This window comes from Cricetulus griseus, chromosome 7 (genome assembly GCF_003668045.3).
Source record: "Cricetulus griseus strain 17A/GY chromosome 7, alternate assembly CriGri-PICRH-1.0, whole genome shotgun sequence".
Lineage (NCBI taxonomy): Eukaryota > Metazoa > Chordata > Mammalia > Rodentia > Cricetidae > Cricetulus > Cricetulus griseus.
Genome location: NC_048600.1, coordinates 97538643 through 97553056, shown reverse-complemented (window position 1 = coordinate 97553056; position 14414 = coordinate 97538643). Strand labels below are relative to the sequence as shown.

Genomic DNA, 14414 nt, shown 5'->3' with positions numbered 1-14414 from the left:
AGCTAGGTATACAGAGAAACTCTGTATTGAAAAAAACAAAAAAACAACCAAACAGACTGAGCTACACAAAGCGGAAATAAGGCAAGACTCTTGAATTCTCATTAGTATTTGAAACTATTTCTCAGAATTTTGATGTCAGATACTTCTAAACAGAAAATAAACCAAACAAAGGCTCTTACTTTTTCAATGTTAAAATGGCAAAGGGATATCACCCACAATTTAGGGGTACTGTAAGGAGGTTAACTGGTTGCTACTTAACCATCTTACATGTTTTAACAGCACTGAATCATTATTGGGGTTTTCTGGCACAGAAATCTTAATGGGCAGAACATGCTGGGTGGTACTGCTGATGTGTGGGAAGGAGGATGGGGAAGGAAAATGATGCACTTTCCATGGCAGTGAAAGGAACAGGATAGATTGAACTGCCCATATAAATAAAAGGTTGTGACATATCACTGCACACAAACTGTATACCTTGTGTGATTTGTGAGCAGCGATGCTCTTTGCATCAAGCCTGTTTCAGGGAGAGCTCATAAGACAACAAGAACTGCTTGGGGTGCAAAACTCTTGACTGTCTGGATTCCTTGAGCTCTCACTTGGGAGAATGGGCTTTATTTATGAGAGATTCTTAATTACCATGCACTTGGCCCTCACAAATACACAAAATATGCAGCAGAGTCTACAGCAGAGCTGGTGTAACTGAACAGAAAACTTATTGTAGATGGTTAAAAGAATACAGAAGTGCTTTAACTCTTGTGATGTAAAAGACACAGTGGTTCTCTTACCAGGAACCCAGGTCAGAGTGAAGAGACCTACAACAATAGCAGTCTCTGGCTCCATTTATCTAGGTTTGCAGAGTTTAAGAACCAGCACAATGTCAACTGTTAACTCACTAAATTAAAAAGAACATCAGCTACAATCAAAAGTTAGTCTTCTCCACCAGCAATTTTCAAGCTCTCATAGGGAGCCCCCTGCTGCTTTGTCATAAGAATTACTTATTGTTATATTATATTTTATATATATATATATTCTTGATGAATATATATATATATTCTTGATGAATATATATATATATATTCTTGATGAATATATATATTCTCATATATATATATATATATATATATATATTATATATATATATATGAGAAAAGGGGGAGGAACTCCCAGCATAATCATTTAATTAAAAGAATGGCTCCAAATCAATCATATGAGAAGCAAATTTTGGCTAATTTCTCCTTATTGTAGAATAAGAAATTGGGGGTTCATAAAAGAGATGAATATGGGGGAAGGACAAACTGTCTTTTAACAAGCCAATGCAGCTGGGCATTGGTGCACATGCCTTTAATCCCAGCACTCAGGAGGCAAAGGCAGCAGGATCTCTGTGAGTTCGAGACCAGCCTGGTCTACAAGAGTTAGTTCTAAAGCCACAGAGAAACCCTGTCTTGAAAAACGAAAAAAGAAAAAAAAAGATTTAGAATAAAAAAACAAACAAACAAAAACAGCCAATGCTTAGTCATATCCTTAAGGATTATTTATACAGGAGCTATTAGATCAGTTAACGAATTTGATCAACACTACCTACTACTTAGTATTTTAAGACATTAGAAGTTTATATCCATGGCCTATAGATTGCCTATAGGTCACATATTTCATTTATTAGCTAAAAATAAAATAAGATTTCCCATAATCAACTGCATATGCATCACCTCTGATAAGGCAATCAACTATATTACAGTTACATAAGTGGGTTATTAACTTCTAAAATCTGCTGTTTATACTATTCAAAGCATTTATTATGTTAAATTTTCAGTACTGGACTCTCCCTTTAGTAATTTAAATTTGTTCCATTTTACAGAATGACAACTGTACAACAAGGTGGATCTTTCCCAAAGATACTGTTCTATATGGTGCCACAAATCAGAATCTACATCTTATATATTCTCATCTCTGTACTTGAAGCTAGCACTCCACATCAATATAGACTATAAAGGACAAGACAAGTCTTATGACTCCTTTACTTCCTGGCATTAACTTCCCTCCCAATTTAATGACCCACCAGCCCAGAAGGCTAGGGAGCATGTATGAATGCAAAGTCAGAGTTGTCCTGTACTAGCTGAGTCCTCTTTAACAAACACTGACGGTTTTAAAGTTCTTTGAGCCATATACAACCCCTTACAGCTGAATTTCATTTTGCTTGATTTTACATGGACCTACATAGATCTTTTATCATATAAAAATGTTCCAGGCTATTTTGCCTTCTAATTTAAGAAAAAGAACCCTATATGAAAATGATGGTGATGCATGCAAACCAGCAGTGGTTACATCAAGCTGTGATTGAGAGCCAGTGCAGGGCAAATCTTTTGAAACCAGGCAGCAAAGCAGAAACAGAAGAGGTCGGCTGAGTAACCTACTAGCAGCCAGTAACAACAGTACCACAGGAGAAAGAGCAATTTGACTGGCTGTGACCAGTGGTGGTCTCCTCGTGTGACCATATTTCAGCAGAAGAATCCAAATCAAGAGCTGTAAAACATGTCTGAACCATAAATTTCCCTTGGTGTCCCTCCTCAGTCTCCTCACAGTTCCAATGCCCTGATTCCATTGCAAAGCTTGAGTTTACAATAAAATGATCATTGCCTCATTCATTTGCAGCCTCTTCAAACCCCCTTCTTTGCTCTGTTGGAAGATTGTGCTCTTCCTGAAACATGAATGCCAACAGGGTTACAGTACATTACTGCTGCCTGCTGTATAATTAGTTACAAACCCACAGCATAAAACTACAGGGATTTACTTACAGGTATCTTGGATTCTGCTTTTCCTTCCCCCTAGAATCAGCTAGTCTTCCCTGACAAGAAGGAACCTTGGGCTACCCTAATGATATATTGAGAGTTTTAAACTTGACTCTCCAATCTTACAAGTCCTGAGTGCCAAAATAATACAGCAGAGGCTAGAAGCTTAGTCATGGACACAGGAAAGCACTTTGGTAAGCACTTAAACCTGCTGAGAATCTTCTCTTCTGCCAGATGCTTGCATCTTATCAGCAGACTGCCCTGAATGAAGAAAGCAAGCACTGTAGGATTATATTTATTTATAGCTCATTCTAGCCTGCTAACTACAATCAAGTGCTCCCACTGCTAAAAATGCTACAAGTTGGATGACTTTTGAGTGCCTCAGTACTATCCAAAAGAGGGTTCTAATCTCTGGATGTCAAAGATTATCAACATTCTCAAGAATGAAGGTAGGCTGCTGATTAGTCACATAGAAGCCTCTCGTTTCTAACTTTCTTCACAAATAAAAAGAAAGTCTAGAGACCACTGACCAACAACTGAACACCTAAGGTGCCAAACCACTAACCCAGTTAGGAACAAAGCGTATTATCAGGAAAGAATGCAGCTGACTGCTTCTGAATGTAAGGCATGAGAAAAGCAAAGTACTTGAGCTAAAGTGCTCTAACACAGAAGGGCAGATTTACCGGAACAAACATCAAAGAAGGTGAAATGCAACTCAACTTAACTAAAACATGGATTTCTAAGAAATAGGTGGAAACACCAATAGGTCCTTCCCCCATTATAAAGCATTATGTGAATTGTGAAATAAGGTTGAAAAACTGCCTAAGTTAACTACTACGTGTTACATACAAAATTTGAGTTTTAAGTTTTGTATATCCAGACTGTCAATAATATAGAGCCATATGCAGTCACAAAATTTACAGCATAATGTGCTTTACATATATTTATATAAAGTAGCTATTATTTTAGAATTTTAACTACACAGACTAATGGAAGAATTTGTTTCCACATTATTCTGAGACATTTAATATGTCCGAGGCCAAGTGAGACATTTAATATGTCCGAGGCCAAGTGAAATCCTAATATCAAATCATCTAACAAACTGTCAAAAATAAAGGAATTAGAATAATGGTTTCAGTATAACAAGGTTTTGGCATTTTTAGTACCAGTGAATGATACTATGGTTTCAGAAGTGGAAAGGGGTGGGGAAGGAAATGGGGTGGGAGTGGGGGTGGGGGGAAAAACAGATACAAACATACCTCTGGCTCTAGACTCGAAGCATCAAGAATGAGAAAAGGCAAATGATAAAGCCTGAGCTCTAGGATCAATCCCTGTCAAAAATTAATTGAACTCACTAAACTGCTGGGCTCATGAACTCTGAAAACTAAGAATTAGCTCCCTGAAGTACAAAAGCTGTCCCAGCTATATCTGTATCTTACATACATCTCCCTCAAGGATAACGCTAACTGGCTAAAACTCATAGTTAAAAATTAACACTTAAGGTGGTGGCACATGCCTTTAATCCCAGCACTCGGGAGGCAGAGGCAGGCAGATCTCCATGAGTTCAAGACCAGCCTGGTCTACAAGAGCTAGTTCCAGGACAGCCTCCAAAGTCACAGAGAAACCCTGTCTCAAAAAACCAAAAAAAGAAAGAAAATTATACATTAATAGCAAATAAAATCTAAATTCTAGGGTTTTTTTTTTTTTTTTTTTTTTTTTAAGGAAACATACAAAAAACAGACACATGTCATAGATTTCTGACTATCCTTTAGTTACAGTTCAAGAGAAGGGAGTTCAGGGCATGGTGGCACACACCTTTAATCTTAGGGGGGGCAGGGCGGGGCAGATGCAGGAGGACCTCTGTTGAATTCAAGGCCAGCCTGCTCTACAGAGTGAGTTCCAGGACCACCAGGACTAAACAGAGAAATGAAACCCCCTCTCAAAAAAGCAAAACAAATGGGGAGGGAGGGGGAGGGAGGGAGGGAGGGAGGGAGAGAGAGAGAGAGAGAGAGAGAGAGAGAGAGAGAGAGAGAGAGGAGTAAGAAGAAAAAGGTAACTCCAGACCAGCGATGTCTTTGAGTAAAGTTCTACTAGGCTGCAGCTGCTCTGGTAAGCAATACAGAGGAAGCCAAATAAAGTGATACTACAGTTCCCAGAGAAAAATGGGGAATTGTGAGTAAATTCAAGAAGAAAATGTCATGCTGAATAAAGAATACCTGGTAAGGACGAGACAGGAAATCACAGAGATTAGCAAAGAACTGGCATTCTATTTAAAACAAAGAAAGTCATTGAGGGGGGGGCAGAGAAATGGCATGGAGATTGTTCCAGAGGACCACAGCTTGATTCCCAGCTCCCACATGGTGACTCGCAACTATTTGTAACTCCAATTTCTGGAGATCCAATGCTCTCTTCTGGCATCTGAGGACACCAGGCATGCACATGATGCACAGGCAGGCAAAACACCCACACATATTAAAAAAAAAAAAAAAATCAAAAAAAAAAAAAAAAGCCTTATGGAAACTTTGTAAGCTAATTAACCAAGTGTCCTAAAAAGGAATCTTTCTTTGTTTAGAGCTGCCTTACTCATTTGTTATTGTACTTTTGCCTATGTTCCAACAATGTAAACAAATCCTAACAAAATATAGATGTTCAATACAAAAGGCATCTGAAGCATTTTCCTGACAAACAACAATAAAACCCACTAATGCTGTCAGGTTACAGACAGAGATCCATGTTCTATTCTAACCTATGGGGGTCAAATCAATAGTCAAAAACTGAAGTGAGAATCCTAGCAGGTAACACCATGGCTTTGTTAGCTACGACAAAGTGCTAGACAATTTTACTCTAGGACTAGGAAAGGAAATGCAAAAGTAACTGGTTAAATAAAATCTATTTTCAAGCCAGAATGCCTGTAAGTAAACCTTTCAATCAGGAAGCGAAGACAGGAGGATCTAGAGTTCAAAAGCATCCTTAGATACATAGTAAGTTCCAGACCAGCCTAGTCTGTATTTTCAGGTGTTGGGTCAAAAAGATACCTGCCCTTCAAAAAAGCATTTTCTTCCTAAAGAATTTTTTATTTGTTCACCCCAACTGAGAGAAAAGGTTATAATCTGCTTTGCATTGATATATGACTCTACATTCTCTATTTTAACAGAGTAATTATTGAAGCATGTATAAAGTATTATGATGTAAATATGTTTCTGGGGTGGATAATTCCTGTAACTGCTAAGAATTGCAACCTAAGAGGTATTTTTCTCCCTCTCTCCTAGGAAAATACCATGAATGTAAAACAAAAGGATTCAATATTATTGTCCTAATTGAAATTTGAGCTGAGTAGTATGGCAGTAACTACCTATGTATGGTCAGAGAGTGCTAGACATGTAGTTAGTCTGTACTGAAATATGTTGTACATGTAAAATTAACTGAATTTCAAGGACTAAGTATAAGTAAGAAAATAGAAAAGATTACATTAATAATTTTATCATATATTGAAAAGATATTTCATATATACTGATTATAATGGAGTTATTACTTTTTTATACTTTCAAATGTAACGAATAGGAAATTTAAAATTACGTATATGGCTTACATTAGATTCTACTATACCATGCTGAAATAGAGGAACTTTACAAAGAGTCATTAATGGGACTCCAATCCAAAATGAATCAGGGATAGGATACCAGCATACCGATATGCGTTTTTTAAAAGGTGCTGCTTAAATAATTTTGATAATCCTTAAAACACAAAGAAAGGAAAATATTGGAGTTAGAAAAATTATCTAAGTTTTTAAAAAATGTTTATTGTGAGTCTTGAATCATTGTCTCAGTTGCCAGGAGAAAGACTCCTGAAGTCTTGGAGTTTCCCAAGCAATGGGAGTGTATTTTGTTATTCATTCATCGCATCCATCGCCTGCGTCTGGGCTTACGCTAAGAGGTGACACGACCCCAGATGGAAGCCAGTCAGTCACTAGAAACATCAAACTTGTGCTAACCTGACCTCAGGGAGGAAATACAAAGTACATTCATGTGGCCTATGGTGTGTTTCATGGTGCCTATGAAATGAAACCCTGATAACAGCCCAACACAAGCTGGTTGGAGTTTCCTGACTGGTGAACACACTGATGTGCTGAGAAGGTGGTGTGCCTGATTCCACAGAGGAAGAACAAAGACGCTGCATTTGAAGTCCTCACAGACTTCCTCCATATGCTTCATTTGCCTGGTCCTGATCTATATTCTTTATGATAAAACTAAAGTAAAGCACAATGAGGCACAACTATAACCCTAGCACGCAGGAGACTGAGGCAGGGAGACTGTGAATTGAGAGGACAGCCTGAGTTACATAGTAAGAGCTGTTTCAACAAACAAAACTTTTATAGCTTATCTGCAAATAAAATTATGGTGCTTAAGTTTTGCAAGATTATTAAACTGAGGAGACTGTAGAGACCACCAGCTTTGTAGTCCATTGATCAAAAATGTGGGTGGCCTGGGGCTGCTCTATGGAAGACCAAGTGCTTCCTTGATAGTATTTGATCAAATCTAATTTGGGTACAATCAAAATTGAATTATAATCCATTAACTGGTATCAGAATAAGGTTATAATTCCAAATATATTTGTAAGCAAATATAAAGTCTTATCAAATGTAAAATCAAATAGCAAATCCATAACTCTCTGAATAAGCTATTCTCTGAAACTGAATATATCATTCTATGATCAAATGTAATAATCTGATCCTAAACTAACAAAAAGGTTTAGAGCTTAAAATAATTTACATATTTTATAGATTTGTGGTATGTGTCTCTGTGTGCTCAGGTGCAAACATACACACATGCTTGCCTGTCTCTCCCTCTCCAGCATGGGGTTACAAATGCATGTCTTGTACCTGACTTTCACATAGGAACTGGGGAATCTAAACTTGGATCCTCATCTTTGTGTGATAAGTGTTTTTACTGACTAAGCTATCTCCCCAGCTGATATTTATGGTTTTCACAAACATTATTTATCTTTATTTTGTATTTATTTTTACTTGCACATCTATATAAATACTATTCCTACTAATAATGATGACATTCCAGCAGCTTCACAATTATACACATAATCAAGGAAAACTTTAGAGCCTATAGATTATATTTCTTTTCAAAATTGGCCTTTATTCATAGGAGTATATACAATATGGATGTTGGGAGGGAGAACAACATTTTGAAGCCCTATCAGGACTAACCACGATTTACTTCATTCATGTGGAAAGGTGAAGAGGGCTTCTAAACAAAACAGTTAAGCATTGCTTTCGATTTCTAGTCAACTTATTTTCACCAAACTGGACATATAGTATCAAAATTTAAAAGACAGGGCCAGTGAGAAGACTCAGAGGGTAAAGGCATTTATGACCTGACCTGAGTTCAATCCCTGGATCTAAGGTAAAAGAAGCGAACCAACTCCTGCAAGATGTACACACACACACACACACACACACACACACACACACACACACACACACACACACACACACACACACACACACACACACACCCCACGTAAAAAGAAAAAAAGGTAGGGTGAGAGCAATTTACAAAGACAAGGGGAGCAATGTAGAAGGAAGTCAGAATGAGCCCTGCAGGCTGACTACAAATCACTGCCCACAAGAAAGAGGCAGGAGAAGGCAAAAAGAAAGGGAGGTTGTCTTGAGAATTACAGAGCATTAAGTATAGCATGTAGTTCTCTCCAATTATTCAAGGAATGCTGGAAAAGAAAGACCTAGTGCCGAGCCCATATGTGCCACAAGTACTTCGCTGCTCGATGAAGGACAGCCATTCGTTTCTAGAAAATGAGATTCTGAAATCCATGGAGGCGAAAATGCACTGCGATGCTTGCTAAATCAAGGATATGTGCTTTTCTCTGCCAGCCACAAGACATTTTTTGAGGTAGAAAAGTGAAAGGATCTTCTGAGACAAAGAAGAGACATACTTTTCCTGAAGATGCCTCTGTTCATCTGCCGACCTCTGCTGGATCAACAGTGGCATCCAGTGGCCAAAAGTCTCAGCACAGACTTCTTTGTCTCTAGAAAGGCTCTATTGCTTTGGGTGAGGTAGCAATTCAGAACAAAACCATTTCTGGTGTCTATAACTAAGGATCCCCAAAGACATAGTTGTTTGTAATACCAAGCGAAGAACCAAAGGCAATAAAGAAGAAATGGAGAGGAGCAGGGTATGATTGGCTGTGGTATTTATATTTCCTGTGGTGTTACTAAAAAGAATAAAAATACAGGAGGGAATGAACATATGTGTGGCTTGGAATTCTTAGAATTTCACTGCCACAGAATATTTTTTAATGGGTATATACATAAATTATTTTCATTTTAAACCCAAAGCAAAAACAAATTTACATAGACACATTTTAAAGGATTTGGGAAGAGAAGAATAATGGAACTAGATGGCAAATTAAGTAACTAATCTATATTTAAGAAGTTTGACTCTCAAGTGTGACTTAAAAAAAAAAAAAAGCCTGATTGAATTACAACTGTTAAATTCAGGTATCAGTGTTAAGGGAGGAGGAGTCTGGTTCAGGCTCAGGTAGATTAACCCATAATCAGCTCATGACAAAGCAGAACTTGTACACAGCATTCTTGTTTATTTCAACTGCTGCCTTAATTTAGATTTTTTTTTTTTTTTTTTTTTGTGTGTGTGTGTGTGTGTGTGTGTGTGTGTGGCGGGTGGGGGTGGGGGGTGGGGTGGCAAGTCAAATGCTCATGGGAGAAAGGAAAGAGGAATCAAAAGGGGGGAAGAAAGAAAAACGGGAGGGAGGAGGGAGGGTGCTCTTTAATTACATACACAAGCAAGAATGAACAGGATAACCCTAACCATCTGACTTAACTAGAACCACGCTGCATCTCCCCAGATCAAGACACAGGCATCAAGAAGCTCCCCTCTCTCTCGGTTCAAATCTGTCCATTTGCTTATTTACATTTCTTGCTGCAAGTATCAAGGAATTGTCATTTATTACCCTCCCCTTAACTGTGTCTTACTAGGCCACTGGCTAGCTCAGGTGTATGTACCAGCTCAAGCTCACCTGTTTGGATGAGATGTGGGCAGCATGAACTGAAATTCCACCACGCAGGTGTTGTCCTTAAGCTGGCGGTGTTGTACGCTGTTAAGTTCATAGGCAATATAAGCCCTTCGAACATATACCTGGTTAAAAAGTAATCCTCAGTAAATATACTTCAAAAACAGAAATGAAGAGGATGGTTGGACCAAGGAAATGTCTTGAAAAGACGCATCTGTTATAAAGATGGCAGTTTGCCATGAGAGGCCAGAGGCCCTGAACATAACACCTGGCTTTAACTGTTAAAGCTGGAGTTTTAATGCTTTACCCATGATTTTAATATAGTGAAATAAAATGAGGCTGCTCCTGCTGGATACACAGATACATGGTAAAACTTTCACACTAACCTAAATGCTAGAGGTTCCACATTTAGTAAAAGAGAGCATACAGAACCATGACTTCTAATTCATTAGCATGATGATTCCAACAGAAGATAAATCAAGCAGTAAGAAAAGTGCTGATTCCAGGCTACTTTTGGGTTTAAAGAGGGAAAACAGAAAATCAAGGTCAAGTCCAACTTTTTATCTATTTGTACCCCACCACCAGCACCACCAATCTCACTGCCCCAAATCAGTTCTGAATGATTTCCAACATCAACTACATGAAAAAGCAGTGAGGCATAAATGCTACATCCAATACCTCAAACCCACTAACTTGATTCAATAGTTAAAGAAGCAGCAGCAGAATACATCTCAGCAAAAACCAGCAGTCCACCCTTCTACACTTCATATTCAATTTGCCATGAAGTTCTATCAGCATGTGAGGCATATAAGGAGTTATCTCATTAAATGACATGAAAGCCTGGAAAAACACCAAGATATTTCAAATATTTGATATTTACTGAGCAGGATGCTTTACATTTTACTCATAGAATACAAATAAAAAAATAACCCAAGAAAGCTAGCAAGAGACTATGTGATGTTCTATTACATGAAATCATTGAAAACACTTCTCCTTCCCATTTTCAAAATATATCTACTTGGCAATGTTACGGAAGTATTCAGGGTCTGCAATTTTTGTGTCTAATGAGGTGGTATGCTGTGGTGCAACAGAAAAGTCTTTGGAATCAGACTACCCTGAGTTCAAATGCAAACTCCTCTGCTTAAATCTGTGTTTTCTGAACAAGTTACTTCACCTTGAAGTCTCACTTTTTTTTTTTTAACTTTATAAAACTATAGGATTAGATGGAAAAGTAATGCACCTAAACCACAGTTCATTAGACATCATATAACTAAAATTTGGCTCAAATCACAAATGGTCAGGTAATACAGGTGGATTAACCATGTACTTTTCACCTATGCTGTGAGTCTTAATTCATTATGAAATGGGAAAATTCAAATATCTGGAAAGAAGAGGCTATTGAAAAATCTGGCAGCTATTTCCCTGTTATTAGACCCAGAAGCTGGTGATTAACGCAGGTAAAACAGCAGGTAAAGCACCTGACTAAGCATTTGGCATTCTAGAAGACCAAGAGAGAAGAAGGGGCATGACATGAACAGACAGAAAACTCCAGCAAACCCATGGAGACGGTTGTGTCACAGACCAGAACACTCACCTCCAGAGCTGCCATCCTCACCACTTGGTTGCTGTGGTAAAAAAAGTTTGGTAGGACATCAAAAATAGATGTTTCCGATAGAATGAGTTTCTGGAAGGCAAAAGGACATTGTAGCACTCAGTGCGACCTAAAACTTCTGCTGCTGAATGCCTTATGTGATCATAGAGGTTTGGGTTCTCCTTCCTCAGCTATTGTGGAGAACACAATAATACTGTGTCCCACATGGTTGCCTTGAGGAATAGATGGTTTAAGACATGTAAAATTCTTAAATTGTTTATTAAAATATATCAATAGCATGGCAATATTAAGTGCTTATGATTATTATCATTTCACACCTCTATTTGTACTTCCCTCAATATGGCCTAATACTCCACTATCAGGAATCCCAGGATTGAAAGCTAATAGAAACCCTAGATTTCCACTATGAATCACATAATAAAAATCTACCTCTTTCTGCTTCTAGGTTCCCTAGGAGGAAATCCTACAGGAAGTATGAAGATTCCTTTGGCCAGTTATAACAACAGTCCCCTGGTTTCTCAGGAGGAAAACACAAAAGCACCCCAGAGAAAATGATGTTATTTAAAAAATAGTTGAAGTCCTTCATTTGTAGTAAAATTATCCAATAATCTTATAAAATTGGCTCTTTATAAAGTATAATAGTAAGCATTAAAAGTAAATTATATTTAAATAGCTTTGTCTCCAGAAGAGGAACAACGATCTATGTATGCATCTAATTTAAGCATCAGAAATCAAATAATGCTGCCAATTAATTCTGGTGTAGAATGCTTCCAAAAGATAGCGACTTCAATAGGACACTTCTATCAAAGAAGACCCATTTGATTTTTAATGCTAAGCTATAATCATGCAATATTTTTATGAAAAAATAAACATAAATCATTTTTAAAATGCAAGGAATAAAATTTCATTACATATAAGTCAAATTAATTTATTATATCTTTAACTGAAATATGCTTATGGGAATAAAAGGAACAGGAGTGCGAAATGGTAGGAAGGGGCTATCATAAATACCTGCAGGTTCTCAATGCAAAACTGGTGTCCATACATGTCAATGGCTGATAGGAAGATAGACTCTACTTGGTTATGGCGAAGCTCATATGATGGCAAATGGGAAGCAATAAGAACCTAGAGTGAAGGCAAAATAAGAGGCATAAGTTCCTGAGGGAGTGATTATTCTAGGCTCCTATTAGGCAGCCTGATACAAAAGCAATAAATATAAATCTGTAAGTGCAGTCATCAGAGATAAAACAGAGACCAAGTAAAACAACTCCAGATCCTATAGCATAAAGTCAATGCCACCAAATACTGAACCTCAGTTGCTTCTCACCCTGATTTGTGTTGTGGACAATTTCCCATAGGGGTAGGGGGAAGGGAGAGCAAACAGCTTCAATCAAGTTCCATTAGTGCATGTGATTTACCTTTGCAAAGCTGCTAGTCTTGGAGACTGCATGACTAGCTGTTAATTGGGAATCGGGTCTGGCAGGGAGCAGCCATAGGGAAGGTGGATGCAGTATACCTAGCCTTTTGCAACTTTGCAGTAGAAAAAGGAAAAGCTGCTTTGACAGCCCCAGGTACTTGGCAACAAAGAAAAGGCACCAGGAGCTAACACCGATGCAAGTGAGGGGCAGGACGTAAAAGCAGTGTCACAAACAAACAGGGAGTCAGTAGGGCCTGAATATCCTCAGCAGGTCAGTGAGAGGTTCAATAACTTTGAGGAGTTCAGTGACATGGATACAATTGTAGAGAAAGCAGAAGGTCACTGAGCAGCTTCAAATGCTGTGTCCTTGTCAATGCCCATGCAATGAAAACACAAAAGGAGTGCCAACTCTCAGCTTCCCTGCAGAAACCTTTTGGAATGGAAATGAGGACTACAGGGTGAAGCTAACTGGACTTCTCTGGGGTTGTTCTGATTGCTAGTGACTAACATTCATGTCATTATCTTTCTGCTTTCCAACTTGACTATTTTCCATATACTTACAACTTTTCATCTGCCTCAAAGCTCCCTTTGGGAAGTAAAAAGTACTGAGTTCATTTCCTTCCCTCAGTTTCCTTTCTTCCACCTGACCCTGGTTTACTAATACATCGAGGGCTGGCAGAGAAGATAGGGAGCAATACCAGTATTTTATAATGTGAGAAACCCAGCAATAACCATGTCCTTTGAGTTTAAAAAATACTTTATCAGATAAAAACACACTGCATTATCTTTGGGCAAGTGCACTGTGTCTAGAACAGCCCAAACTATGAGAAATACACTCTTTCAAGATAACCAACAACTATTCTTACCTGACGAGCCCTCAGTGCCACTTTAGCATTGGTGGTCTTGCTGAGTTGAGTTAGCTCTGTGAGGATATTTAGCAGCTCATCAGTAAGTGTAGGGTCCCGTCCACACAACTGATCCTACGTGTTTATATGTAAAGGAACATATAAGCTTATAAACCAAAAACAAAACAAAACAAAAAACCAAACAAACAAAAAAAAACTCCAGTGAACAGAACCTAAAATAGGGAAAGGAAATACCTCTACTTCTGAGCTGCATCTTAAGCACTGTTGCTGTTCTTCCATCTCCTTCCCCCTCCTCTTGACTATCAGCCATTTCTGGAAGGATTTCTGTACCATGCTTACCTTTTCTCATCTCAGGGATATTCTTTATCCCTGTATAGACCTTTATCACAGAAGTACAAGTGAAAGCTTGGGGCTGGAGCATGGCTCAACACTTAAGTGCAGTTGCTACTCTTGCAGAGGACCCAGGTTTGGTTTCTAGCACCCACATAGTGGCTTTCAACCACCAGGCATGCATGCAGGCAAAAATATTCATAGACAATAAAAATCAATCTAAAATACCTTAAAACACACACACACACACACACACACACACACACACACACACCATTTGGTCTTTGGGAAAGGCATGCATTCCCAAAACACCTTTTCCAAAACCAATAATACTTTCCATGTCACAA

At 38.3% G+C, this 14414-nt stretch overlaps 1 protein-coding gene across 1 annotated transcript in view; it reads right to left on the bottom strand.

The window, feature by feature from the left end:
- Positions 1–14414, bottom strand: part of Acaca (acetyl-CoA carboxylase alpha) — a 208066-nt gene that overhangs the window by 110720 nt on the left and 82932 nt on the right. The window contains 4 exon segments of the mRNA NM_001292056.1: positions 9849–9967; positions 11437–11526; positions 12466–12579; positions 13738–13851. Of these exon segments, the coding sequence (NP_001278985.1) occupies positions 9849–9967; positions 11437–11526; positions 12466–12579; positions 13738–13851 (437 nt within the window).